The following is a 27,492-nucleotide window of genomic DNA, read 5'->3' on the forward strand; positions in this document are numbered from 1 at the left end:
AGAAAGTCCTACTAAACTCTGCATTTTTACGGGTCTGGCAGTGACAAACTTGGGTCCTTCAAAGGCTCTTGTTTGAATAACAATTCTAGTGACATTTCTTTCTAAGTTATACTGCAACTTTTTCTTCTTTATTTGCCATTTCATTTTTTACAATAAGCAATTATCACTTCCTTCTATCAGTTAAGATTACTGATACTCAGGGAGAATAAATGATGCTTCCAACATCAGCAAGTGGCAAGAAGCAATCAGTACCTGGAGCAGGGTCTTCTAACTCCAAGCCCAGTGCTCTGTCCACTACGGAGATGATTACATTCATCATGTCCCGAAGCTGTTCAGTGCTTTATCTTAACACAGAGTCAAAAATATATTAAGTGCTTGTTATAAGATGAGCTCTCTGATAAAAACTAGATAACTCCCAATCCCTTCTGTGAAGAAGCTAACAATTGAGTAGTAAAGATAAGATTTCTGTGGAAATAGCTACAATACAAATCAGAATATAAATAGCTTACAGGTTAGACAGTTCTTAGATTGTCTAGCTAAAGAGTTTGGAATTTATTGGTTGGTCATGAGGAGCCACTGACAATTTGTTGAGTGTCCTGTGTTCACTGAGCTCTTAAAAAAATGGGATGAGTTGAGAGCAAAGATTTGCTTTAAAGACAAATGAAGGAGGACAAGCAGGATACAGTGACCTATTCAAGTCACAATGAGTGAGAGGGAAGAAATGGAACTTCCAATAGATCAAAAGCATCCTCTACTATGCCTTTCCCTCAGTTTCTATTGTGCAGATGAGTGAAAGTTGGCTGGGCAGAAAGACAGGAGCTAGCAGGCTAGGGGAGTTAGCTGAACCTTGGTCTTCCTCTCTGTACTATTGTGCACACATCTGCTGGCTCGTAGAGCCTATTTCACTCATGCCACTTTTTTGTCTCATTCTTTGAGAGTGGACTAAACCATGCCACTTGCTTTGGACAATGAGTTGTTAGCAGACTTGACAAAAGTTGTATCTTCAAATGGCCTTGAACTTTGAGCTTCGCTTTTCTGTGCCTCTGTTATCACCAGATGAGCATGTTCTGGCCACTATCTCAGAGTAAGAGGGCCTGCCAGTTGCATAGCAAAGAAAGTGGGTGGGGGCAGGGGAAAAACTAGCGTCATCATTGCAGTTTTCCAGCATCCGTCTAAACTCATGCCCAACCTTCATACCATACCAAGCGATCTTTCTGTAGCACCCACACTGTATCCTGCTCATTTTACTGATAACTACCACACATGAGTTGACCCTCCTTCAAGCACGGCTTAAGTATCATCTTTTCCAAGAGGTAGTAAATACTTCTAAATCCTACTAACGGTGCTTTTCTCTGGGTGCCTAGCACAAGTATATATTGGTACCTTGTTTAATATACTGTCCTTTGATAAATGCCTTATTTGAATGTCTCTTTCAAGCAGATATGTAGCAGACAGAGAGTCTAGAGAAGAGGTTGAAAGAGAATATGAAATCCTCAAGTAGCCAGGAACTCCTAGGGTGGAAGGCATCTCCACCCCTAGACACTTAGAGCCTCTCCAAAGTTGATTCCTTAAGAACTCCAGTAAAAGACCTTATACAATCAGGAAGCAAAGAGCAAAGGCCTCTAGGTTTTATATACAGGGGCAGAGAAGAGGAAATTGTGGATAGATATTTGGTGTGACAGCAAACTTGAATTTATGGACAATCAGAACACTCTGTCATTGTCAAAAATATTAATACACAATGGTTTCCTGTGCTGGTGGTCACTTATTTTGTGCCTTCCAAGTAGATGCTATAACTCTCACCTAACAGATGAGAAAACTGAGACTCAGAAAAGAGAAGTGATTTACATAGGATCAACCAGCTAGAAGCAGAAGAAAGAGAATTTAAACCCAGACCTGCTCAACTCTTGGTCCAGTGCCTTTCTGCTGTGCCATCTCCAATGTCTGTTGTCATTGCCATTTCCACCTGTAAAACTCTGTCCTCAATGTAGGCCATGCTATTCCTCATGGGTCTGTACCAGTAGTTAGGGCTTATGGTGGGAAGGCTATTATGAAGTGTCCTCAGAGAACCTGTCTACAATCCCATGTGCAGACAAACATAACTTGTTCCTTGGGTCCCACTGTCCACCTGCCCTACATGTCCCAGCAGGCCACAGCATTTGCTGGTAGAGCACACAGGCACTTACTAGGGAGGAAGGAGCTGAGATTCTAGTTCTGGCTTGGCTGTGTGACCCTAGGCAAGTCTTAGATCTGTCTGGGTTTGAGTTCCTTCAACTATAAAATGAGGAAGTTGGACCACATTTAATTCAACAGACAACTATTTGGCATGTACTAGAGCTAGTGATTGAATCAGGGTGAAGAGAGTCATGGTGTGGGGGTGGTCAGTCTTTGCTTCCAAGTAGCATTTGGCTCACTGGGGACAAGAACACATGTCCAGGTTCCTCAACACAACTCAAGCTGTAGTGAGAGCTTTGACAGAGGTACAGCCACACTGTGGGACATCAAGGAAAGAGACACCTGTAGGGAGGTTTGGGAGGGGAAGTTTGCACCAGGAAATTAATAGGCAAAGGAGGCCTCAAGGATAAGTGAGGTTTCAAAGACAGATAAGGGTCTCATTTCATCTAAAAGAGTATCCCCAGAATGTAGACACACAAACACACACACACACACATATGCGACATATGCACACACACCCCTTCTCCTTTTTATAATTTTTTTTTACTATCTACAGAGTAAGATATATGTTCAAACAAGGAAAAATGAGATAATGTAAGCTGAATAGTGTCATTGATCCTTTCATATAAAAATGGAACCCATGGCAACATAAAAGAGGGACATAATATAGTATATTAGTCTATCCATGCTCAAAATATAAAATAATCTCTTTTCTTTCAAATATAGCCTTTCTTTTCCCTTCAAAACAATGATGGCCATGTTAATGGCAATATTAATAATACCACTTATTAACTTATTATCATATAGCAGGCAGTGTACAAAGTACCTCACACATTTTATTCTTTAACCTTACCACAACTTTGTGAGGTGGTGTACAGAAGAGGTTTAGAAAGTTGACAAAACTACTCAGTTGGGAACTCAGGCTTGACCATCTGAAAGCCAATTACTTAACTAGCCTCCAAGGATGTCAGAAGGTGGTTCTAGAGGTCTTCACACAGGACAAAGAACAAGACTTCTAAATGTCATAGGATTCTTCCATGAGTTTAAAGGGCTTTTAATAATGTATCTTTGTGTTATAGAGGATGTAATGGAGATAATTAGACCATCTCAGCCAGCTGTTGACTGCTGCGCCTGTTGCAGTCCTGAGCTGACCTGACAGCCTTGAATGCCCCAAGTTGCAACAGGCACCTGTGTCAATGACCTCTGTTGTGCTCCCGGCCAGCAGCCCATATCAACTGTCAGCCATGTGTGTGAGCCATCAGGGGCCGTAGTTTAGGAAAGCCTTTAAGTCAGCTCAATGACCAACCAACTACAACCACATGACCCAACAGAAGAACCTACCAGTGGAGCCCAGTCAACCCATAGGACAATAATAGATTGTTTTATTTTGGGTAGTTTTGTTACATAGCAATAGATAATCATAGCAGTACACTGAGTTGGGTTGAATTTCAGCCCTGACATAATTTTTCAAAATTTTTTTCCAGGAAATGTATTTTTGGCTTTCAAATTCAAATTCCTAGATGAGAAAGGTTGTTTTTGACTATTACATAATAGGTTGCCTCCATTAGATGTTGGCAGTGAGCATGTTTTCTGCATCTATATTGGCAAGAGACTCTGTGCAGACAGACATTTCAGTAGATTAAAGTTTGGCAAAGCCATTAGTGTATTTAAAAGTGGGGGGGAAACATGGTCCCTGGTACCAAAGGACTTTTAATGATTCCTGAAAAAAATGAAAAAATATTTAAAAATATTGAGAGTAGATGAGGTTATAGAGTAAAGTGCAATGAAGTGTTTTAACAGGCAAACCATGTTGGCCATTTCTCATTTTCTTGTATGATAACATTGTGGGCCAGTAGACTAAAAGGAAGTATGCTTGCATTCCTGAATCACTTTGTGTTTGGTCATGCTATATTATTCTTTTAAACACCCATGGATTATGTAACCTACTATCTTAGCTAGGGTTTGTATAGAGATTCTTTATTAAGCTTATATATTTTTTTTTGTTCTTTTGTTTTTTCAGATGCTAATATTTTGCTGGCTTTATGAAGGAATCATGAGGTTTCGGCTTTCATGATCTGGAACATTCTAAAAGGTATTTGGTTGATTTGTCTTCATAGGCTTGATAGAATTCTCTTGCGAAATACTCTTGACTTAAAACGTGTGTGTGTTTGTGTGTGTGTGCGTGCGTGTGTGTGCGCGCGCGCGCGCGCAGTGTGGTGAGAAAGTAGGCATAAAAGAGAGGACAGTGATGACTCTAGAATTCTGGCTTGCATATTTGTTTGGAGAGTGTTGCCATTGCCTAAAGTAGGGAGCTCTGGAAGAAGGCCAGGCTTAGGTGGAAATCTCATGGATTTGATTTTAAAGAAATGTTGACTTTCAGTTCTTGCCTGAGGAGGAGCCTCAGGGTAGCAATGTACTTGTCAGGCCGAAGATGACTAGGAAATTTGTGCAGAAGCTGTGTTTAAATGTCGTATTAGTTTGTTCGGGTACAAAGTACCACAGACTGAGTTACCTGAACAATAGAAGTAGATTCTCTCACAGTTCTGGAGGCCAGAAATCCAAAATCAAGCCATTGGCAGGGTTGGTTTCATCTCAGAGAAAGGCCTGTTTTGGGCCTCTTCCCTAACTTCTGATAGTTTCTTGGCTTGTGGTGGCATAAACCGTCTTCACTTGGCATTCTCCCCCTGTGACTGGGACACTCATCATAGGAGCCCACATTGATGACTTCATTTTAACTTGATTACCTCTGTAAAGCCTGTATTTCCAAATGAGCTCACATTCTGAGATATTGGGGTTAACTTCAACATACAAATTTTAGGGGCAAACACAATTCAAATCACAGTAAATATCAAACATACTCTCCTAATTTAGATTTTATGTTTATTTTGGGGTAGCTTATGGAATGGGGCTAATGAAGATTACTTGGGGGGAATGTGTCTCACCCACCAACCACTCGTTGTTGCTGCCAAAAGTTTGCTGCTATGTATTGAGGTGACTTCAAGATATTCAAAAGCATGTTAGGCTAAGTGAAAGAAGCCAAGCACGGGAGACCACATATTGTATGATTCAATTTCTGTGAAATATCTGGAATAGGCAAATCCATGGAGACAGATTTGTGGTTGCTTAAGCCTGGGGTTGGGGCTGGGATGTGGAGCACAGCTAATGGACATGAGGTTTCTTTGGGAGGGTGATGAAATATTCTAAAATTAAATTGTGGTAATCAACATATGACTGTGGATATAGTAAAAACTACTGAATTATAATTTAAACTGGGTGAGTTGTATGATGTGTTAATTTTATCTCAACAAAGTTGTTAGACATTGTCAGCAGGTGGATGTAGGAATATTTGACTAGATGATTTTTTTTTTTTGTAGAAAGAATGAAAGAGAAGGAGAAAGGAGGAGAGAGAACAGGAGTCTTGCTCTATTGCCCAGGCTGGAATACAATCCAAAAACCTCCTTTATGCCGATAATTGTGCTTAACAGGGGAGACAGGAAGGAACAAGGGAAGAAAATAACAAACAAACAGCCAACCAATATTTCATTTAAATCTGTGAAATGCTATGCAAATGCTGAAGAGTGATTTACTTCCAATTATGTGGTCACTTTCAAAATAGGTATAATGTGATATTGAGAAAAATGTATGTTCTGTGGACCTGGGGTGAAGAATTCTATAAATATTCACTGAGTTTACTTGTTCCAGGTCTGAGTTCAAATCACAGATGTCCCTGTTAATTTTCTATCTTGTTGATCTGTCGAATATTAACAATGTGGTGTCAAAGTCTCCCACTATTATTGTGCGGGAGTCCAAGTCTCTTGTAAGTCATTAAGAACTTGTCTTATGTATCTGGGTGTTCCTATATTGGGTGCATATATATTTATGATCATTGACTCCTGTTGTTGCATTGATCCTTTTATCATTATGTAATGTCCTTCTTTGTTTCTTTTAGTCTTTGTTACTATTAAACTCTATTTTGTCAGAGACAAAAGTCACAACTGTTTTTTCTTTTTTGCTCTCCATTTGATTGATAAGTCTTCCACCAACCCTTAGTTTTGAGTCTTTGTGTGTCCTTGCTTATGAGGTGGATCTGGATACAGTGTACCGATGGGTTTTGACATTTTATTCAACTTGCCTGTCTGTGTCTTTGATTGGGGCATTTCATCCATTTAAATTTAGGATTAATATTGATATTTGTGAGTTTAATGTTGTCATTTAATGCTCGCTGGCTATTTTGCCCATTAGTTGATATAGATTCTTGATTATGGAGATGCTCGTTACCTTTTGGTAAGTTTTCGGTACGGCTGATACTGGTTGTTCCTTTCTGTGTATAGTGTTTCTTTCAGAAACTCTTGTAAAGCAGGCCTGGTGGTGATGAAATCTCTGAGTGCTTGCTTGTTCGTGAAAAATTTTACTTTTCCTTCATTTATGAAGCTTAGTTTGGCTGGACATGAGATTCTGGATTGAAAATTCTATTCTTTGAGGATATTGAATATTGACTCCCACTCTCTTCTAGTTTGTAGGGTTTCTGCTGAGAGATCTGCTGTGAGTCTGATAGGCTTCCCTTTATGGGTAACCTGACCTTTCTATCTATCTGCCCTTAGAATTTTCTCCTTTATTTCAACCCTGGTGAATCTAACAATTGTGTGTCTTGGGATTGCTCTACTTGAGGAATATCTTTGTGGTGTTCCCTGTATTACCTGGAGTTGAGTATTGTCCTGCCTTACTAGGTTAGGAAAGTTTTCCTGAATAATATCCTGAAGAATATTTTCCAGCTTGGATTCATTTTTTTCATGACATTCAGGTACACCTATCAAAAGTAAATCAGGTCTTTTCACATAGTCCCATATTTCTTGGAGGCTTTGCTCATTCCTTTTTACTCTTTCTTCTTTAATCTCTTGTCTTCTTGTTTCATTTATTAAATTGGCCTTTGACCTCTGATATTCTTTCTTCTGCTTGATCAATTTGACTGTTAAAAACCTGTGCATACTTTGCGGAGTTCTCCTATTGTATTCTTCAGTTCCATTAATTCACTTATATTCCTCTCTAAATTGTCTACTCTCGTTAGGATTTCGTCAAACCTTTTTTTAAGGTTCTTAGTTATGGTTTTTTTTTTTTTTTTGAGATGGAGTTTCGCTCTTGTTACCCAGGTTGGAGTACAATGGCGCAATCTCGGCTCACCGCAACCTCTGCCTCCTGGGTTCAGGCAATCCTCCTGCCTCAGCCTCCTGTGTAGCTGGGATTACAGGCACACGCCACCATGCCCAGCTAATTTTTTGTATTTTTAGTATAGACAGGGTTTCACCATGTTGACCAGGATGGTCTCGATCTCTTGACCTCGTGATCCACCCACCTCGGACTCCCAAAGTGCTGGGATTACAGGCTTGAGCCACCATGCCTGGCCAGTTCTTAGTTTCTTTATGTTGGGCTAGAACATGTTCTTTTAACTCAGAGAAGTTTCTTATTATCCACCTTCAGAAGCCTAATTCTGTTAATGGAACACACTCATTCTCCATCAGGCCTTGTTCCCTTGTTGATGAGGAACTGTGATCCCCTGTAGAGGGAAAGGCACTCTGATTTCTCATCCTTTTTACGCTGATTTCTTCCCATCATTGTAAATTTATCGACCTGTCATCTTTGTAATTACCGACTTTCAAATTAGGTTTCTTAGTGGATGTCCCACTTTTTGATTCCCAGTGTTGGAATCTGAGCAACCCACTGCAGTGGCTAAAACAGTGGCATTAAAATTCATGGTGCTTTTCTGCCCAGGAATCTCCAGTCTGGTTTCCTTCTTGAGTCCCTTTTTCAATCAGCTGAATAGTTGACTCTGCCTTCCTGGAGCTCCAAACATCGACCAAAAGGGGACACAGTCCCGTTTACTCTGCACCAAGAACCGCTGTGCTGGGGCACTGGCAAAACCACCACGCCAGCCACAAGAGTTGCGCTGGCGACCTGTGGGGCCCCTTCGCTGGAAATCTCCTGGTCCGTGAGCAACAAAAATTCGTCTGAAAGTGTGGCGTCCTCTCGTTCTCTGCATTTTCCCTGGGAGCTACAATCCTGAGCTTCTAGTAATCAGCCATCTTGGATCTCTCTGGATGACTAGATGAATTTTAACATTCAATTCAGCCATGAGATTTTAAGATCCTGCATTCCTTTATCATTTTGAGTCTCAGTTTTATCATTTGTAGGATGAAGAGATGGAAGTCTATGAAATAGATGATTTCCTTTATCATTGAGCTGAGAAAGACATCCTTATTTTACCTACAGAGCAGACTAGTTTAGAGAATGGACTTTTGAAGCAACATATTTTGATTTGAATCCAGTTCGTCTATTAGCTCTTTTGTCTATTGCCTAGATATTTAGGCAAATTATCATACTTCTCTCAAGCTTAATCTCCAAAAAGGAAAATGGAAGGGAATAATACAAGTACTACCTTCTTCATTGGGCTATTGAGAGGATTTAATGTGATAATATTCAAAAGGGCTCAGCAAATAGCTGGCATATGGCAAGTCACTACAGAAAGGTAGCTATTAATTTCCTATGGCCAAGACTAATGACTCTACTTCATTAGTGGACCAGATGATTCTTGTTCAATGGGAAACAGACCATTGTGTTGTCCCTTCACATTTTATGTTCTATCATTTATACATTCCTTGCAATTTTTAATTATTAATTCAGCAGCATCTGTGTCAGTTCAGAACATGTTTTTCCTCACACCCCTCCTGCAGGCTGGTAAGATCTTTGTTATCAAATAATCAGCTTGCCTCTGTTTACAAGAGGCACCAAATGCCAAATTTATAATCATTAAAAGCAATTTTGGTGGAGGCAAATACCTCCAGTTAATATTTATTGGGCACATATTTCGTTCAAAACATTGTGCCAAGCACAGAGGGAGGTGCAAAGATGAGCAGTATAAAGATGTTAGTCTCACAAGTCCCATGGTTTAATGGGGGAAGATGCCCCCATGTATTCATTCAGTGATACGTCAGATATTAGGGGGATGGAAAGATATGTAATGCAATGCATCATGTTGATCTAAATAATAGATGTGTGAACTAAGTGCTGAGGACACCTGGAGAAAGAAGTGATTGACTCAATATGGAGAGGACATGCTTGCCAGGTGGACAGGTGAATGAGGCCATACCCAGTAAAATTAGGGAATACATTGAATTTCTTATCATTCAACAAACAGGTCATGCCTTTTCATGGTCTGCATTTCTGACCCAGAGACCAGGCCAGGCTTCATGTCTAGGTAGAGCTACATCTGGAATGTCAAAGTAATATTTGGATGTTTAGAGAAGAGACTAGGGAGGGCGATCATAGGAACGGAAGATAAGGTCAGATTATGAACGGCCTTCATGCTAAGACATTGAGACAATAAAAACTCATAAAGGGGAATGATAAACCCAAAATTACACATAAATGTGGCTGTGCACATGCATAAGTGTAAAATAGAACATGCAAGCATTTTTTTTCTCCACTTTTCACTTAGTGTTCTCAACCCAGAATTTTGTGTGCATTGATCAGGAAATTGCTTTTTTTTTCCTAATAAGTAAGTATTTGAGCAACAAGATGGCATGTCGTTTCAACATCAAGCTCACTGATGACTCATTTGTCACTCAGCAACTAAGCTTTTCATTGTCAGTAACATTAATTATACCTATCATTCACTCTAAAATAACCTTTATTTTTTTTTCCCCTTATAGCATTCTCTCCACATGGGCTCATGTTTGGGAGGCTGGAGACTAGTGATGTCAGCCCTGAGTTTTCATCATGTGGCAATCAGAGCTCTAGAAGCACAGGCCAGACTTCCAGGCTCTCCTGTTGCTCTGCCTCTGGCGTTACGTGCCTGAACTGAATTGGTAAACCATTCTTTGCTACCAGGATGCAGAAAATCAGGTTTCTCATTTTCCAAACAATTCTTCATTTCAAAAGGTTGGGGCAAGATTTGCAGAAGAATGTTGGAAGGAACAAACATTTATTAAGACATCAGTGAATGAATGTGGACTGTGGGCTCCAAAGACCCATACTTGAATACCCAATTTGCCACTTATTTTCTGGGTAACTTTAAGGAAATTGCTTTCCTGCTCTGAGGCTCTGTTTCCCCGTCCTTTAGAGAATGAGGATGTTATTATTTATCCTGCTGGCTTACTGTGTGGCTTGAATGAAGTTCTCACTGCAAAGCATGTGATCCAGACTCGGGTACAAGGTTGATTCCTACAGTCAAAGGCTCAGAAGAAATGACAGCTATAGTGAGCTCTCACCTCCTGCAGGCTGTAGTAAGCCAGTGTGTAACAGGAAAATATTGTAAAAACTACTGATACGGTTTAACTGTGCCCCACCCAAATCTCAACTTGAATTATATCTACCAGAATTCCCATATGTTGTGGGAGGGTCCCGGCGGGGAGGCGGGGGAGTAATTGAATCATGGGAACCTGTCTTTCCTGTGCTATTCTCATGACAGTGACTAAGTATCATGAGGTCTGATGGGTTTGTCAGGGGTTTCCGCTTTGTTTCTTCTTCATTAGCTCTTGCCTTTGCCATGTTAGAAATGCCTTTTGCCTAACACCATGTCTCTGAGGCCTCCCCAGTCATGTGGAACTGCAAGTCCACTTAAGCCTCTTTTCATTCCCAGTTTCAGGTCTGTCTTTATCAGCAGCATGAAAATGAACGAATACAACTACCCTTGAAAATCCCTTAAGCTAAATGACTGCATATATGATTTTATGGACATGAAAATAAGGCTGTTTCTGGTTAGTGGCCAAAGTAAACAAAAATCAAGTAAACAAAACATATATTTTAGTATTGAGATCATATTAATCGCAGAACTTATTAACATATTAGATATACATGGGAACCAAGAAGCACTGGGATATGGGAATAAGAAAAGTCCAGGGCTGACTTCATGGTTGTGCATTCTGTGGCATTGCAAAAGGCCTCACACTCAGAAGAACCCTGTACTTGGCCCAGTGCTCTGCTATCACTATCTTGAAATTCTTAATTTTTGAATAAGGAGTCTCTCAATTTCACTTTTCTCTGGGCCCTGCAAATTATGTAGTCAGCCCTAGTTATATATTTAAATTATTGTCTCTCTCTCACCCTCATTCCCATCTCCATTTGGTATAGTTGAATTCACATAAAGGCTTATATGATATGTTGCATACCTAACTGGCTGTTGTACATAGTATCTTAGTGCATTTTCAAGCATACCTGGGAGATTGGTATAACTGGCCCCATTGGAAGGGTGTCGAATTTACTCGAGGTCACATGATTAGTAAGGCAATTGGTATGCCTGTCTACTCTTTCTATTATGCCACAATGAATGAGAAAAAACATGAAAGGAAATTTCAGTGCAAAAGTAGGAGCTATAGAAATACATTTGAACTAAATGGATGAAGAGGGGCACGCTGGAACCAGCAACACATAATTAATTTATGTTAAATTTCTCCAGATGTGTGCTTGCTTTGTGGTGTGAACTCTGCAGGTTTTTGCTCATCATTGTATTCCCAGCCCATAGCATAATGGTTGGCATGTAGAAGATGCTCACTAAATACTTGTTGAATGAAGGATAATCCTGCCAGGTTCTGCTTCATTCTGTATTAATAATATGGCCTTCCTTCTTGCATATTGATATGTTTGCTCCTTTTATTTGAATCCCCGTCTGTTTAACAGAAGAATGTTCTTTAGCAAGCATGATGACTAATGATATCAGGCAAAAATTTCCAAGATCTTAATCTTGATGAACAAACACAAACTTTGCTAATGACTTTGCTTTTTGCATAAGACTTTGCTGGCTTATTATGTATTTTAGGCTCTAGGAGAGTCCTGGTTACCATTTGAATTCTCTGCTACACGGAGTGCCTTGGAAAAGGCTTTAAAAGAAAGAACTCCTATTCTAAGTGGAAATTTAAAAATTAGGAGTTCTCTCCCTGCCACTCCTAGGAATGAATTAGCACACCCTCTCTGTGTCATTATGCATTCATCCCTACTCTGTCCCCGTAGTCAATGTGTTATGAGGGACTTTTGATTTTTCCTCCTAAATTGCTCAACACCACCCCTCTTCTCCACGACCCATTATTTCTCCATCTTGGAACTCACATTTCACCTTCCTGGACAAGTCCAACGGTCTTTCAGCGGGCCTCTCTGCCTCCTTCTAATAGAGTCATTGTACAGCAGCCAGAGAAGTCTTTCCAATACAAGACTCTAAACTCAGCACCCTCTTATTACAAGGCCCCTGGTCTCTCACTGTCAGCTGCGTAAGTTCATACCTATTGGCATGCATTACAGAATCCTCACCATCCTGCTCTCAACTACCTTTCTAGTTGATTCCTCTGCATAAACCCACTCATGGCATAACCCAGGCTTTCAGTCTAGTTCTCTGAGAAGGAGACTCAAGTACAGAGTTTGGTGTTCAGGTGAGATCAACACCTGTGAGAGGAAGGTGGAGGGAAGAGTTAAACCATGGTAATGGAATACCAATAGTGGTACCCCAATGGGAGCTCTGGAGAAAAGAGCTGCTAAGATTGTCCCTCAGTGGACCCAAATGTCTGAGCAGAGGTGGGGAGTGGTCACTCCTGGAATGGCGTGACCCTGGGTAAGATGGCTCTCCGTAGCCCAGGCCACCCCTAGGGAGCTGACTGCTGGAGATGTTTCTCTGCAAATGCTTCCAGCATTTGGGAAAACAACATTTTTCCCTCCCAGGAGGGAATCAGGAGGAGGACCCAGGAAGCACAACTCCATGTTTGTTTCACCTAATCTCCTTTTTTCTGCAAAGAACTTTTCCTCCTTTTCTGTGGCTTCATGCCATTGTACCTGCCTTTTCTTCTGTCTGAAATGCCCCTTGCCTGCCTCTTTTTCCCTTTGATCTGAATACTTTTAGTTTTCCTTTATGACTGATGTTAAACGCTGTCCTCTTGAAGCCTCCTGTCAGTCACCCAGGTAGAGTTAGTTGCTATTTCATGTTTTCATTCAATGTACATTGCATATATACATGCATCATAAACTCTGGACTAGACACTAAAGATATAGGAGGTGCACTCCTTGCCCTTATGATCTCCTAATGACATGTGCCCTTTTTTTTTGTGCTGTGGCAATGCTCAGTGCTTTCTTTTATTTTAGCATCTGCTACATGCCTTCTTTTCTCACCCACTCAGTTATTCATTTGTTCATTCGCTGAGTATTAATCAAACTCTTGCCTTCTATGTACCCAGTGTTCCACTAAGCCCTAGGATACAATGATGCACAGTCAGGTTTGCTGAGGGATAAACATTAATCATATCAAGCCTGCACAATTCGAACTTGGACAAAGAGCATGAAGTTTACGGAGCTAGGAGGTTTTACAATAGTGCGTTTAGCCTAGTCAGGGAGGTCGGGGAAGTGGCTGGTAGAAATGATTATTACAATATAATTTGGCGAAGGGAGAGGAAAAGAAGCCTTTGAGGTAGAGATTGCAGAATGTGCCCAAACCACATGGCAGGAGAGCGGATAGAGAATTTAAAGATGAGAATGAGGTTGGATGAGGCTGGAGTTCACAGAGTGAAGAGAGTAATAGAGAACAATGTGTGATGATTGTAAATGCTCATGAGAAAGTTTATGGCTTGGCATTTATGCTCAGAGCAGTGGGAAGCCATTAAAAGGTTTTAAGCAAGAGATGGAAAGGATCAGATTAGAGAGCTGAAAATATGCTCTGACTTCAGTGTGGGGAATAGATTGGAGGATGGCAGAGACACCATGTGGGAGACTGTTAGCTAATGAAATGAGGGTAGATTGAACTCAGGTGGGGGATGGACAGTGGGAGATAGATCTAGAGCAGTTTGGGGGCAAAGACAGCAAACCTGGCAATCTTCAGTGATTGGTTTGTACATCATTAGGGATGACGGGAAGGGAAGTGTCAAAGCTGACTTTAGATCCCCAGGAATCCCTAGCCCTTTTGGATTCTAAATCTGAAGACAATTATAAACTTCTTTCTGGAGGCAGACACACACACACACCATTTTGCATATCATTTCAGAAGGACATATAGAACTTGTAAAGCCCATTTATGAGCTCCAGGTGGGAAAGAAAACCAAACCTTATTCCTCCCTGTACCTCTCGATTCTATTCTAGAAAGTAACGTGGAATCTGACATGCAGTACATGTTCACTGAAGTATTGAATAAAGGTGACAGGAGATAGAGGGCACTGAGACACTTCTGCTGGTTAATTTTCTGCCCTTTCAACTGCAGTATGGATGTACGAGTCCTAATAGAAGAGATATACTTGCATGTCTATGAACCAACTGCTCATTAGCTTGCAAGGCAGCATTAGGTGGGAAAGGCCACAAATGGACTCATGAGCCTCCAGGTGGTGAAGAGGAATAAATTTCAAAGTATTAAGGTTCCAAAGACTCAGGAGTTGTCCGCAGCAGAATTCTCTCCATAATGGTAAGTACTTTGGACTAAAGAATGAAACTGTCTGCCTTTATTTTATGTGGGGGAGTGCATCATTTAGAGATGAAGACAGTCTGCCTATGGCTGAATGGGTAAGTTAGGTTAATGTTACTGTGTGGAAGAAGGGAAAATGGTAATTGTGTTGATAGAGATTTAGAATAGAACCATGCCTTTGCAGATAAGACATTTCAGGAGGCTGGTAAAGATAAGAGGGAGAAAAAATGCATAGGAGGAAGTTTTAGGGAAGATTTATTTTGCACTTATTAACCCTAGGCTGGGTTGGATTTTTCTCTGTACTTTGAACAGCTGCATGTTAGAGAGAATTGCCATCTGAACCACAGACTCTCTGAAGGGCCTCAGCGATCACCCGATCATCTGGTTCAGTCCCCACCAGAGCAGGAATTCCCCCTGCAAGACCTTGGCAGATGGTTTGTGTTTCCTCCTGAAGCTGTGCTAATGAGGCTCCATTGAACAACTCTGAGGTAAAGTCCTGTTCTGATTGTTGAGTCTAAACCAGGAATGGCAAATAGATTAAATTTGCATGACAATTCCAATTACTCGATAGTGCTGAGGGATTCTGAGGCTGAGCATCAATTTGTTTTTCAAAAAGGCAATAATTGTGATAACCTGGAAGCTAAAAATGTTCTATATTTGCCATTCCTGGGCTAGGTCTTTCAGTCACTGAATTTAACTTATATTTTATTGAGCATCTACTGTGGGCCAACCCTTAAAGGGTTGGGATATAAATCTAATGGCTATTTCTCAGTTCACATTTTACCTGCCCTATGTGCTACATCAGATACAGCATATAAATGGCATTTGAAGATATGGGACTGGTGGTACTGGAGGTATCTAGACAGAAAGTGAGACAGAACAAAGGAGGTTTGGGATCATAACTGTGGCTCACCAACATTTTAAGACAGAGAAGAAGAGAAAATTGAGTTGGACTAGTCTGTGAGATTATTACCAGCCTGTGAGAGAATGTGGTTTCAGATAAAGCAAAAGCAGGGGGATTTCGGTGGGGCTGGATGGTGGGGGTTGTGGGGTAGAAAGATATTTCAAGAAGGAAAAAGTTAACAACTGTATCTGATGTAGCAGATAGGGCAGGTAAAATGAGAGCTGAGAAATGGCCAAATACAACTTTTTGTCTCTAGCCATAGAGTGAAAACTATGTAACCATCTGCTAGGTGACATCTTCTGTTAGAGATCTAAAATGCAGGCCGGGCGCGGTGGCTCAAGCCTGTAATCCCAGCACTTTGGGAGGCCGATGTGGGTGGATCACGATGTCAAGAGATCGAGACCATCCTGGTCAACATGGTGAAACCCCATCTCTACTAAAAATACAAAAAATTAGCTGGGCATGGTGGCGCGTGCCTGTAGTCCCAGCTACTCAGGAGGCTGAGGCAGGAGAATTGCTTGAACCCAGGAGGCGGAGGTTGCGGTGAGCCGAGATCGCGCCATTGCACTCCAGCCTTGGTAACAAGAGCGAAACTCTGTCTCAAAAAAAAAAAAAAAAAAAAAAAGAGAGAGAGAGATCTAAAATGTGTCTCAAACGGAACACATTCTAAAGAGAGCCCTTGATTTTCATATTTCCTCTAACCACCCCCAGAATCAGACCTTGCTCATCTGCCTGTCTTCCCCGTCTTGGTACATGCACTATTGTATATTCAGTTGCACTTGCAAACAAGTCAGGATTTCTCTCTTATCACCACTTCTCTAATCCATGAACTATTTCTGCTAATTCTATCTGCAAAACTTTCTAATCTGCCCAAGTCACGCTACCCCCTTGGCCATCCTGATCATTCTTGCCTGGAATATGTCGATAAACTCCTGTCTGTTCTTCCTACTTGCATTATCGCTTCCTGTCATCCCACTGGCCACACAATAAGAGAATCTTTAGAAAGGAATGCTAGTAAGATCATGGAAACTGGCTGTTTAGAATGCTCCAAAGGCTTTTCTGTGAAGAAAATTCAAACACGGCCAGGGTGGACCTCAGGGTTTGCCTCCCTCACCGACCTCGCTGCTCTTCCTTCCTTCAGCCACCCCCTGACTTTTTATTGCTTCATGTGTCTTCCCTCCTTGGGGACTTCACAAGTTTTTTTGTTTCTCTGCCTAGAATATTCTTTTATCTCGTTTCCCTATGGCTGACTCCTTCTTGTCTTCTAGGTCTTAGCTTAAATTCTACCTTGTAGCTTATCTCTATCATCCCTCATCTGGATGACTGTAATCACCCTTGTCTCCCACTCCCGTCCCCTCCTCCACACTGCTCAGCAGGTTCAGCAGGATCTGCTCTGTATAACATGGTGTAACCCCTGCCCAGCCCTCCAGTCTTAACTTCACTGGACTGTGTGCCTCACGTGTTCTGTTCACCTCACATAGACGAGCTCTTCCTTTGCTGTATTACAGAATGCCTCTGAGCCTTTTCCCGGGCTGTTCCTTCTGCCTGAAATTGTCTTCCATCCTTTCTTTTGGCTGACCTCTACTCTTCGTCTAAGAGCAATTTACCATGCCACCTTCCCTGGAAATGCTTTACTGACCTCTCTCCTTTCCTAAAGTTCGCCCACTGCTTTCTGTGCTTGGCTCCTGAAAGTTTTTGGGAACTGTTTAGTTACATTGTTATCTGTTTTCTATTCTCTCTCCTGTATGGACTTCTTGGGAAGAGAGTCTATGTACTTCTGAGCTTGTCTTTGTCCACAGCACTGAGCACAGACCTTTACAGTATAATAAATGCCCCATAAAGATTTACTGGCAGGATTCCTGGAAGAGGGCAGTCAGCTGACTATTCTGCTGTGACAGATCATAGTCAGTGTTCTACCCAGCTCCAGAATCCATGAGCTCTGAGTGAAGGCTGACCTCTGGGAACAGAGTGAATAACATACCTCTAGGAAGAAGCTGCTAGCATGTGCTTTGTGGAGGGTCAGGGTCAAAGGGCTCAGTGCTGTCATGAGCACTGAGTTTTGTATCCTGCAGGAGCCCATGTGGGCCTAGGAAAGGACAGAGCGTCAGTGGTAGAGGAAGAGGTGGAAGGACAGGAAAGGCTAGAGTCCCCCTGGAATTATTATTGCTTTCAGCCCTAGTATGGCAGCTCCCTTTTCTGTAGACTGCCTCTAACATGCAGTGGACTGTAACTGGCCATATTTCCTTGCAGCAACCCTGTCCACCTGGCCATACCTGGTTGAGTCAGGACTAGGCATCCAATCCCACCTGGGCAATAAAATTCTCTGTCTCCTAGAGTTTAATAATTAAATCAGAACGATATAAAGGTGGTGGTGCTGGCAGCAGCTAATGGTAGCATACTAGAAATAGGGGCTGCAAACTCTTGCTTTTGGAATATGCCCATTTTCTTTCCCTTTCTGAATCAAATTTTCTTGATTCTATGAGATACCCCAGTAGCCCTATAGATATGAAGGGAGGGAGAAGGAAATCAGGATGGGAGCGAGTCAGATGCCTTCTGGGGAAAGGAGTGGACCAGTTTTCCAAGAGTGAAGGGTGCAATGAGAAAAGAACCGGGAGTGGATCTCAGGCTTCTCATTTCAAGCTGAGCAAGTGTCTTCACCCTGTAATAATATCAAGGACTCAGAAAATCAGAGCCAGAAAGGATCTTACTCATGAGGACTCAATGGCCCAGAAAGGAGACATGACTTCCTGAGGCTTCTGCAGTCAGTGATTAGGTCTGGAACCCAGGACTCTCATCTCAGTACTCTTTCTACCATCTCAGTTGTCCCTACCTCATCTGGGCTCAGCTCCTCTGTCCAGATGGGTCCATTATGCTCCCATTCTCCTTCCTAATGGGTTGCTCTGGGTGATTTCCTGTTGGGTCTGGGGTTAACTCCAGACTGTGCAATTACTTGAGGAGCGTGATTACTGAGGGCATCTGCCTACATAAGGACCCAGGTGGCTCATCCCTTAGGATTGTGGGACTGAGAGCCACAGTGCAATAATCACATGGCGGGATACCAGTACGGAGGAACACAGGTCTTAATAACATGATGTGATGTGAGCGTAAGGGTGGGACTGTCGGGCTGCCCGACCCACACACTCTGCCAGCCCTGCAGCATTCTAGCAGGGCTGCATTCCTGTCTTCAGACGTAACATTTGTTATATTGCTTCCAAATCTGGCTGGATGCAATAACTGCACTCTTCTTTCCAGTCGACTCAGTCTCCGCGAGGTAGGAGGATGTGTGCTCTCTCTGCACTAAGCAGGATCTCAGGGTGGCCTAACATGGTCAATGCTCCTGCACCCTCTATGTATGATCTGAAGTTTGCTAGGATCAGAATTTCTTGGTGTGACATTGCTAAGAATGCCAACTATAGGGCCTCTTGCAAAAGCTACTGAATCATAATCTCTGTATTATTAACAGACTTTTCAGATAATGAAGGCTGCTGGTCCAACGGGTTCATTGGTGTTGGAAAAAAATGATAGGTTTAGGCTAGGGAGATGATGGTTTCCTGATCCTGCCACAACACTTCTTAGCTGGGTGATTTTTAGCCTGTCACCCACTCTTCAAGCATCCCTTAAAGAGAAGGAGTGTATCTTATATTTATCTCTATTCAATGCCTAGAGCATAGCTGATCCTTAACTAGTGTTGAATGAATAAATACACGTACAAGTGAAGATTGTAACCCATGTTCCACCTCTTGCATGAGATGACTCAAGGAAGTCACTTGTGCAAACTCCTACACGTTGCAGGTGCTCACCAAGTGCAGGTCTCTCCCATTCCCCTTGGAACAGTGGCTTGTGGTCTGCAGGTAACTTGTTCAGGGACACAGTGCAGTGTGGAGGGGATGTCAGGTGCTCAGAGACCTGGCTGAGTCCTAGAGGTGATAAGTGCTCCTGTGTTCTTTAAACTTCATTCTTATCCCAATCTCTGTGGTCCTCAGTCCATTGTCCCGGTAGCCGCCAAACTCGTGAATGTCAGCAGAGGCCAAACACGGAGAAAGGGGTTATGGCTGTCAATGTGGTCAGTGTGAGGCTTGGGAGGCCACAGTCAGCAGATGCCAAGCCTGCATCCAGAGTCTGAAGAGCCATGGCTGTGGTCAGCCACTAAGGTTAGGGGGCAGCATAGAGGGCTAAGTTGGGGATTTGGGGTACTGCTGATGAATAAATGAATCCAAGCCTCAGCACTTGTGATACCCTTGGGAAAAGTGTATTCTCCCAGAGTCAGTGTTTGTCTGTTTGTTTTTAATCTATGAAAGGGTCGTAAAGAACCTCCTGTATTCATTCTCAGCATTCGTGTGAGAAGGAAATGAGGTCAATGAAGATAAAATTACTGTCTCTGTCTCTGCCTCTCTCTATACTATATTGTGATGCTTTCTGCTCAAAGTGTGGTCCCAGACCAGCAGCATCAGTGTCACCTGGGAGCCTGTTAGAGATGCAGACTCTCAGACCCCACCCCAGACCTACTGAATCAGAACCTCATTTCAATGTGACACCCAAGTGACTTAAAATTCACATTAAAGTTTCAGAAGTGAAGCCTAAACAAGCACAAGGAATTTTTCATTCTCTAAGCACTTTTTTTTTTCCTAGTGAGCGCTTCAAAGAAAGGGAATGTCTTATTTCTCTCTTTTCAGTACCTGGAGTATAATTGCTAACCAATGTTGAATAAATGAATGAAGATCTTAACCTGTATTGTCTTGTTTCTTCACCCACTACTTGGAGTTCTTTACCCAATTTATTTCCTGCTGTAATAGCAGGAGATATACGTGAGGATTGCAGCTGCCTCACACTCAGCTGATGCCAGCCACAGATGCAGGCATTTAGCATGTGATTAAGGACAGAGTAATCTACTTAATGTGGGTTGTGGGAGATATTTGGCAAGAACCAAGGTACAGGGGTTAGATTTTACCTTCCAAAGATAATGTCTTTCCCAATTATTTAAAGCCCTCAGTAACTTGGATCACACCCAGACAGAAATAAGCCTTCTTAAGACAGAATTCTGTAAATAGGACTCTTGCTCACTTTTGCAGCAGAATCTTGACTCTAATAGTCTACTTAGGTTTTTATGTAACATGGCATGGAGGCTTGCCCAACCGGATCTTTGTTGAGCTAAGCCCAACTGAACTAACCACCTATAGAGGAGAAATGCTTTTTGCTTATTATATTTTACCACGAGCTAAATTAATTAAAGAATTAATCTATTCCATCACTCAACAAATGCTACAGTGCCCAGTTTGAGGTTACCGTAGTGAGTATGCTAGCAGTCCCTGTTTCTACCAAGTAATTGCCAGGTGGTGAGGACGGAATAAGAATCAAGCAATTATAGCGAGGTCTGAGGAAGTGCAGACTGACATGGGAGAGCATGGCAGGCAAACTTAGCCTGCAAGGGTGGAGGTGCTGGAGAGACACTTCCTACAGGAAGTGGCCTGTAGGCCGATACTTGGAGAATAGGTAGGAGTTAGGCAATTGGGATAGGAGGGAGGAAATGAAGCTGGGACAAAGAAGAGCCTAGGCCAAGACCTAGAAACAAGAGAGTAAGCTACAGTAAAGGAAGTGATGCAGTGCATGTTTTTGATAGGTCATGTGTGGGGTGTTTGTGGATACACATGTAGGGTGTGGAGCATGATGAGAGAGGAGGCTGAGAAGGTAAGCAGGTGAATCCTCCTATGAAATTTACATTATATCCTAAGGCCAATTGAGGAAGTCTTTGAAAGTTCAGGTGTTGGTGGGGTCTGATAGTTTCCAGTTTGCCTCCCTCATAGACCAGTGGGCCCCTTCATCAATATGATGAAATAGGATGATCAGAAAATACTTGGTTTTGGTCTGTGTGTCTCACACTGCCCTTGTGCCTCTGGTCTGAGCTTCTTGCTTTGCATCCTGTAATGTTAACAAGAAGAGTCCTAATTTGGCCTTACACATCTCTTCAAAAAATGGAGAAATACTGTCCTCTCTCTTTTTTAACTTTTAAGGGGTATATGCACAGGATGAGCAGGTTTGTTACATAAGTAAACATGTGTCATGGGGATTTGTCATGCAGATTATTTTGTTACTCAGGTATTAAGCCTAGTATCCACTCTAGGCTGATTCTCCCTCTCCTACCTTCTTCCCTCAAGTAGGCCCCATGTGCATTGTTCCCCTCCATGTGTCTATGTGTTCTCATCATTTAGCTCCCACTTATAAATGAAAGCATGCAGTATTTAGTTTTCTGCTCCTGTGTTGCTTTGCTAAGAATAATGGCCTCCAGCTCCATCCATGTTCCTGCAAAGACATGATCTCATTCCTTTTTGTGGCTGCATAGTACTCCATGGTGTATATGTACCACATTTTCTTTATGCAGACTATCATTGATGGGCATTTAGGTTGATTTTATGTCTTTGTATTGTGAATAGCACTGCAGTAAACACACAAGTGCGTATGTCTTTTTAATAGAACAATTTATGTTTTTTGGGTTCACACCCAGTAATGGGATTGCTGGGTCAATGGTAGTTCTGTTTTTAGGTCCTTGAGGAATTGCCACATTGTCTTCCACAATGGCTGAACTAATTTACACTCCCACAACCTGTGTACAAGCATTCCTTTTTCTCCACAACCTTGACAGCCTCTGTTATTTTTCGACTTTTTAGTCATAGCCGTTCTGACTTGTATGTGATGATATCTCATTGTGGTTTTGATTTGTTGCTCTAATGATCAGTGATGTTGAGCTTTCTTTCATGTGAGTGTTGGTCACATGTATATTTTCTTTTGATAAGTGTCTTTTCATGTCCTTTGCCCACTTTTTAACAGGGTTAGGTTTTTTTTCTTATAAATTTAATTTCCTTGTAGATGTATATTAGACCTTCATCACCTGCATAGTTTGAAAATATTTTCTCTATAGGTTGTTTGTTTACTCTGTTGATAGTTTCTTTTGTTGTGCAGAAGCTCTTTAGTTTAATTAAATTCCATTTGTCATTTTTTTGCTTTTGTTGCAATAGCTTTTGGCATCTTTGTCATAAAATCTCTGCCTGTGCCAATGTGCTGAATCATATTGCCTAGGTTGTCTTCTAGGGTATTGCCTAGGCTTTGAGTTTTGCATTTAAGTCTTTAATTCATCTTGAGTTGACTTTTGTATATGGTGTAAGGAAGGGGTCCAGTTATCCCTGCACCATTTATTAAATAAGGAATTTGTCAGGTTTGTTGAAGATGAGATGGTTGTAGCTGTGTGATTTTATTTCTGGGCTCTTTATTCCGTTTCATTGCTCTATGTGTCTGTTGTGGTACCAGTACCATGCTGTTATGGTTACTGCAGCCCTGCAATATAGTTTGAGGTCAGGTAGCGTGATGTCTTCAGCTTTGAAGAACAGTATTTCTCTACTGATATGTCAGCAATTCACCTCTCCTAGTGGTTCTGCTTCCAGTCTCTCTGTTGTAAGGACTTCCTCTGTGTGGTTTCTTTCCCTGGGTCCCCTAGGCCTGAGGTTCTGCTAGTTGGAGTCCCCCACTGAAAACCACTGCCCTATGGGGTCTCACCAGCAACATCCCCATGGCCACTCCCTGGCAGCAGGAGGTCAGGTCATTTCTGTGTGATCATTTTATACCCATTAGTGTTCCAGCTACATTCATATATGCTTTCATTACCAGAGCCCTTACTTTGAGCTGTGACTGTTCAAAGGTTTTTGGGAGGCCATGCAGTATGGTGGTCAGATCACAGGACTGAGGGTCAGAAGAGCTGGTCTGAACTGTGGTCCCTTTCTGCTCTCATTGTGCGTCCTTCTTGAGTCATCAGAATCACAGCTTCAGTTTTTACAAGCTGTAAAATGAGGACAACAAGAGCACCTGCATGTCTTTCTCAGGGTGGTGGTGAGATCAAACATGATGGTACATGGGAAAGTGCTTTGAAAAATTCTATAAAAGAGTGGGCTTTTATTAGCATTGTGGGCATCCTGGGTTCAGTTCCTGGCCACTCATCTCCTTCTGGCACAGCTGAAGGTGAGAAGTGCCAGGAGTTATGGCACTTCTCACCTTCTGCAACTCATCACCACCTTCTTGTCTGAGGCTTGCAAACTAGGTTTCATTTTACCACTGCTCCTGTACTCGATCACTTAATAGGCAACTCAGTTGGAAACCATTTGTCCAAATGTAAATGTTAATCTATAATTGTGGAGACCAATATAGTCCAAATAATTTTTGGTGACACATCCCACTTTGAAACGTAGTCTTTCTGGTGGAAATATGAAAGGCGAACACACCCATTGTGCTTCCCTTGTAAGTAATTATCTATTCAAGCTTCTTGCTGGCATTTCTGAAATGTTAATGGAACATTAAATTCCAGTTGATTTCAGAATGCCTGTTTCTACTAAAAGAATTTCTCAGGGAAATTTAAAAAATGATAGTTAGACAGATAGATAAATAAAACAGAAGAGCAAGCTATTATCTTTATCCAAGGAATTCCCTTCTAAAATACAAAACACAGGCACGGTGGCTCATGTCTGTTATCCCAGCACTTTAGGATGCCAAGGCAGGCAGATTACTTGAGCCCAGGAATTGCAGAACAAGCTGAGCAAGTTCGAGAAACCCTGTCTATACAAAAAATTAGCCAGGTGTGATGGTGCATGCCTGTAGGCCCAGCTACTTGGGAGGCTGAGGTGGGAGGATCACCTGAGCCTTGGGGAGGTTGAGGCTTGTACTGAGCCATGATTGTGCCACTGCATTCTAGCCTGGGCAACAAAGCAAGACCATGTTTAAAAAAAAGAAAGATAAAATACAAAACACAGACATTATAGCACAAAGGGGGAGATTAAAGGTTTAAAGCATTGTCACAAAAATGGAATTTAGAGATTTTCAGAAACTCATAGTATCTTTTTTTTTTTTTTTTCCTGAGATGTAGTCTTGCTCTGTTGCCCAGGCAAGAGTATGGGGGCCTAATCTCGGCTCACTGCAGTCTCCGCCCCCCAGGTTCAAGCAATTCTCCTGCCTCAACCTCTTGAATAGCTGGGATTACAGGTTCACGCCACCACGCCCAGCTAATTTTTGTATTTTTAATACAGACAGGGTTTCACCATGTTGGTCAGGCTGGTTTCGAACTCCTGACCTTGTGATCAGCCCACGTCAGCCTCCTAAAGTGCTGGGTTTATAAGCATGAGCCACTGTACCCAGCCAACTCATAGTATCTTATCTTTGAGAAGCCTTCTCCCTATCCTGTCTTTGGGTCCATTATACATGCTGAGAATTTTTGTCCTGGAGACAATGGACCGTATTAGAATATCCAGTTATTCTTTCTGGGTTATCTTTAAAATAGCAGAGAGGATCCTTCAGGAAAGAGGGAGCCCTCATAGATTGTCTGCTCCTCGAAGCCTTCTTGGAGCCTCCTCCCCATTAGAGGTAGACAGTATTTCTGTCTCTTTGCTTCCAAGTGGTACTCATTTCTTTTCCATTGTTCTCCACTCTATTATACAATGCTTAGTTTCTTCATCTGTGTCAATGGACCATGAGCTCCCCAAGGATGGGGACAAGGTCTCATTCACTTTGGCACATCTAACAACTATTTGCAGATAGAAGGCATGAAATAAATCACCTAGGGTCACCCTTTCAAACCCTCATCAGCCCTCACCAGGATGACTGCAACAGCCTCCTAACTGGTTTTTCTGATGGTGCTTTGTCCTAGCAGCCAAGGGAGGCTTTAAGATAAAAATCAGATTAGACCTTCCCCTGCTTAATATATTCTGATGCCCACTCTTGTCCTCATGATCAGTCCCAACTCCTCAGCATGGCTCAGGGGGCCTTTTGTCATCTTGACCTGGCTTAGCTCTCCAGCCTGATCTCTGTCTATTCTCCCCTCAGCTGAAGTTCTAGCCACCAGCAAACTACTGTTTTTCCCTAAATACATCCTACCTTCTCACATAATAGTAGTAACTAATATTATAGAGCACTTGCTATGCTCTACATAGGAAGTATATGCTATGATTCTATTTATAATGACTCTGTCTGCATCATTAGTAAACCTCACACAGCCCTATATCATAGTCATTATTGTTATTCCCCTTTTACAGCTGAGAAAACTGAGATTTAGTAAAGAAACTGTTCAGGCCAGATAGTTAAAGGCAGCTAAAAGTTATAAACAGGCCTATGACTGACTTTTCTCTACCACATTACATTGAAGAAGATATGGTTTTCTTGCCTCAGGAGATTTCACCTAGCTGAGAAGATGTGACTTTACCCCAAAAAAGAGAAGTCACTGTAAAAGAGTAATCCCAATGCCATGCTGAGAAGTGGGCGCTGCTTCTGAGGGACAGTCTGAGAGATGATGACTATCTTTTAGCAGAGAGGTGGTCTAATTCCAGTGTTGGCTGGGTGGAAAAAAGTAAGAGTGGATTGAAAGTAAGCAGGGAGAATAGGCAAGTCTGGACCGCCCAGTACGGATGCTTTTGCAAGAATTCTGACACGAGACAGAAGTGGAGGCTGTGCAATGCAAAGCAAAGGACTGGTCCCGCCGGCATTTAAAAGCACTTTGGGCTATAATTCGCTCTTTAATGACACTGCTGATCCTGCTGTTATTGATGTCTGAGGACCTCAGAGGCATTTTAGAGACACCCCCTGGTGGCCATTTGCCTGTGTGTGGCACTTAAAGTGCCCTCAGTGAGAGTTCAGGAGCCCCAGATGGGCTTCACTCCTGGTGGGATAGCCTTAGGCAACTCATTGAAGCATCGTGGGTGATTGCCACATCTGTCATGCCAGGTGATCTGCTCATTGTATCCACCAATCAGATTGGAGTTTTGGCTTAGAAATACTCTTCCAGGCTTGGGAGTGCTCACCATGTACCAAGAGCTGTGAGTAACTGGGGTCAGGTCTTGCTCCTCCTCTCCCTCTGGGTGACACACCCAGTGGGACTATCACTACTCATTGCTTCTGCAGTGTAAAACCTTGTGTGTATATGTGTATTAAAGACTCGCTTAGAAACAAGGAGGAGAGAAAACAGCATTCTGAGGAGCATCCTAGCACCCTAGCCAAAGCAGAGGTGAGTCAGTTTACATAAAAGCACTGATAGGGCCCCCTCGGTGCTAATCTGAGTCCTATGCAAACTCAACCTGTTGAAGATGAGCCAGAGGCCTCCAGAAGCTTCTGCCAGGAAGAAAAGGAATTAGGATTCAGTCAAAGGGGACCTTAGCAAGAGCACAAAGCAGAGTAGGACTTAACTGTATGCAGTCAAAATCAGTTTGAGAAAATTGATTCATTTATTTAACATTTATTCATTCACTCTGCATTTTAAAAGCACCCACTCATTATGTGGGTTTACTTGACTGCTGAATCGAACAGATTTTAAGCTCTTTGTGGGGAGGAAACACATCTTGTTCATCACCCTGTCATCAGGGCTACAACTGACGCTCAGATGAATGCCCCGAGGCTGGACGTCAGCCTCTGCTGTTGCTTACTAGGGCTTCTTTAGCCGGGGAGGAACAGCCAGAATAAATGACAACTTCTTTCCATAAACAAAAGGTACTGTCTGTTTGCTCATCTGCATACCTTAAGAACTATGTGCTCCTAGAAGGAATAGTTTTTCAAATTGATCGGCTCCGAAAAGGAGTTTTCTGATTAGCACAAACACACTTTTTATGCCAGATGTGGCCATAGGTATTATGGGTCTAATGTTGTGCTACTCTAGCACTGTATTTTTTCAGGCAACATTTATTTGGCACTAACTGTGTACCAGGTGTGATGTTCGGTTGTCTCCAGGTGTTCAGTCCTGCCCCATCACACAAAGATGAATAGGGCAAAATACTGACTTCCAGTCCTATAGGGAGACAGACATATAACTAAGCAGTTTAAGGTAAGATATGACAAATACGCACGCACAGAAAGCAGGGGTACCTCCTATAGTCTGGGTAGTGATGAAAAGCTTCCAAAAGGTGACTTCTGGTTAGGTTTGGAAGAATGAATAGGGTTTAGCCAAGAGGAGAAGTGTGAGGACATGTTCCAGCCCAAA

The 27,492-nt window shown here is 42.2% G+C and overlaps 1 protein-coding gene across 9 annotated transcripts in view; it reads left to right on the plus strand.

Moving 5' to 3' along the window:
* LOC103792108 (uncharacterized) overlaps positions 1-27,492 on the plus strand; it is a 342,458-nt gene that overhangs the window by 70,635 nt on the left and 244,331 nt on the right. For 7 of the 9 annotated variants that reach the window (XR_013533196.1, XM_078367508.1, XM_078367503.1 and 4 more), the window contains 5 exons: positions 4,196-4,267; positions 5,550-5,791; positions 9,879-10,034; positions 14,278-14,593; positions 14,906-15,081. Coding sequence is in view for 3 of the 9 variants with exons in the window: in XM_078367500.1 (XP_078223626.1) it covers positions 4,196-4,249 (54 nt within the window). In the remaining 6 variants the exon portion in view is untranslated. The remainder of the gene's footprint in view (positions 1-4,195; positions 4,268-5,549; positions 5,792-9,878; positions 10,035-14,277; positions 14,594-14,905; positions 15,082-27,492) is intronic. The other 2 variants (XM_078367502.1, XM_078367501.1) reach the window with 1 other exon arrangement.

Source organism: Callithrix jacchus, chromosome 3 (genome assembly GCF_049354715.1).
Source record: "Callithrix jacchus isolate 240 chromosome 3, calJac240_pri, whole genome shotgun sequence".
Lineage (NCBI taxonomy): Eukaryota > Metazoa > Chordata > Mammalia > Primates > Cebidae > Callithrix > Callithrix jacchus.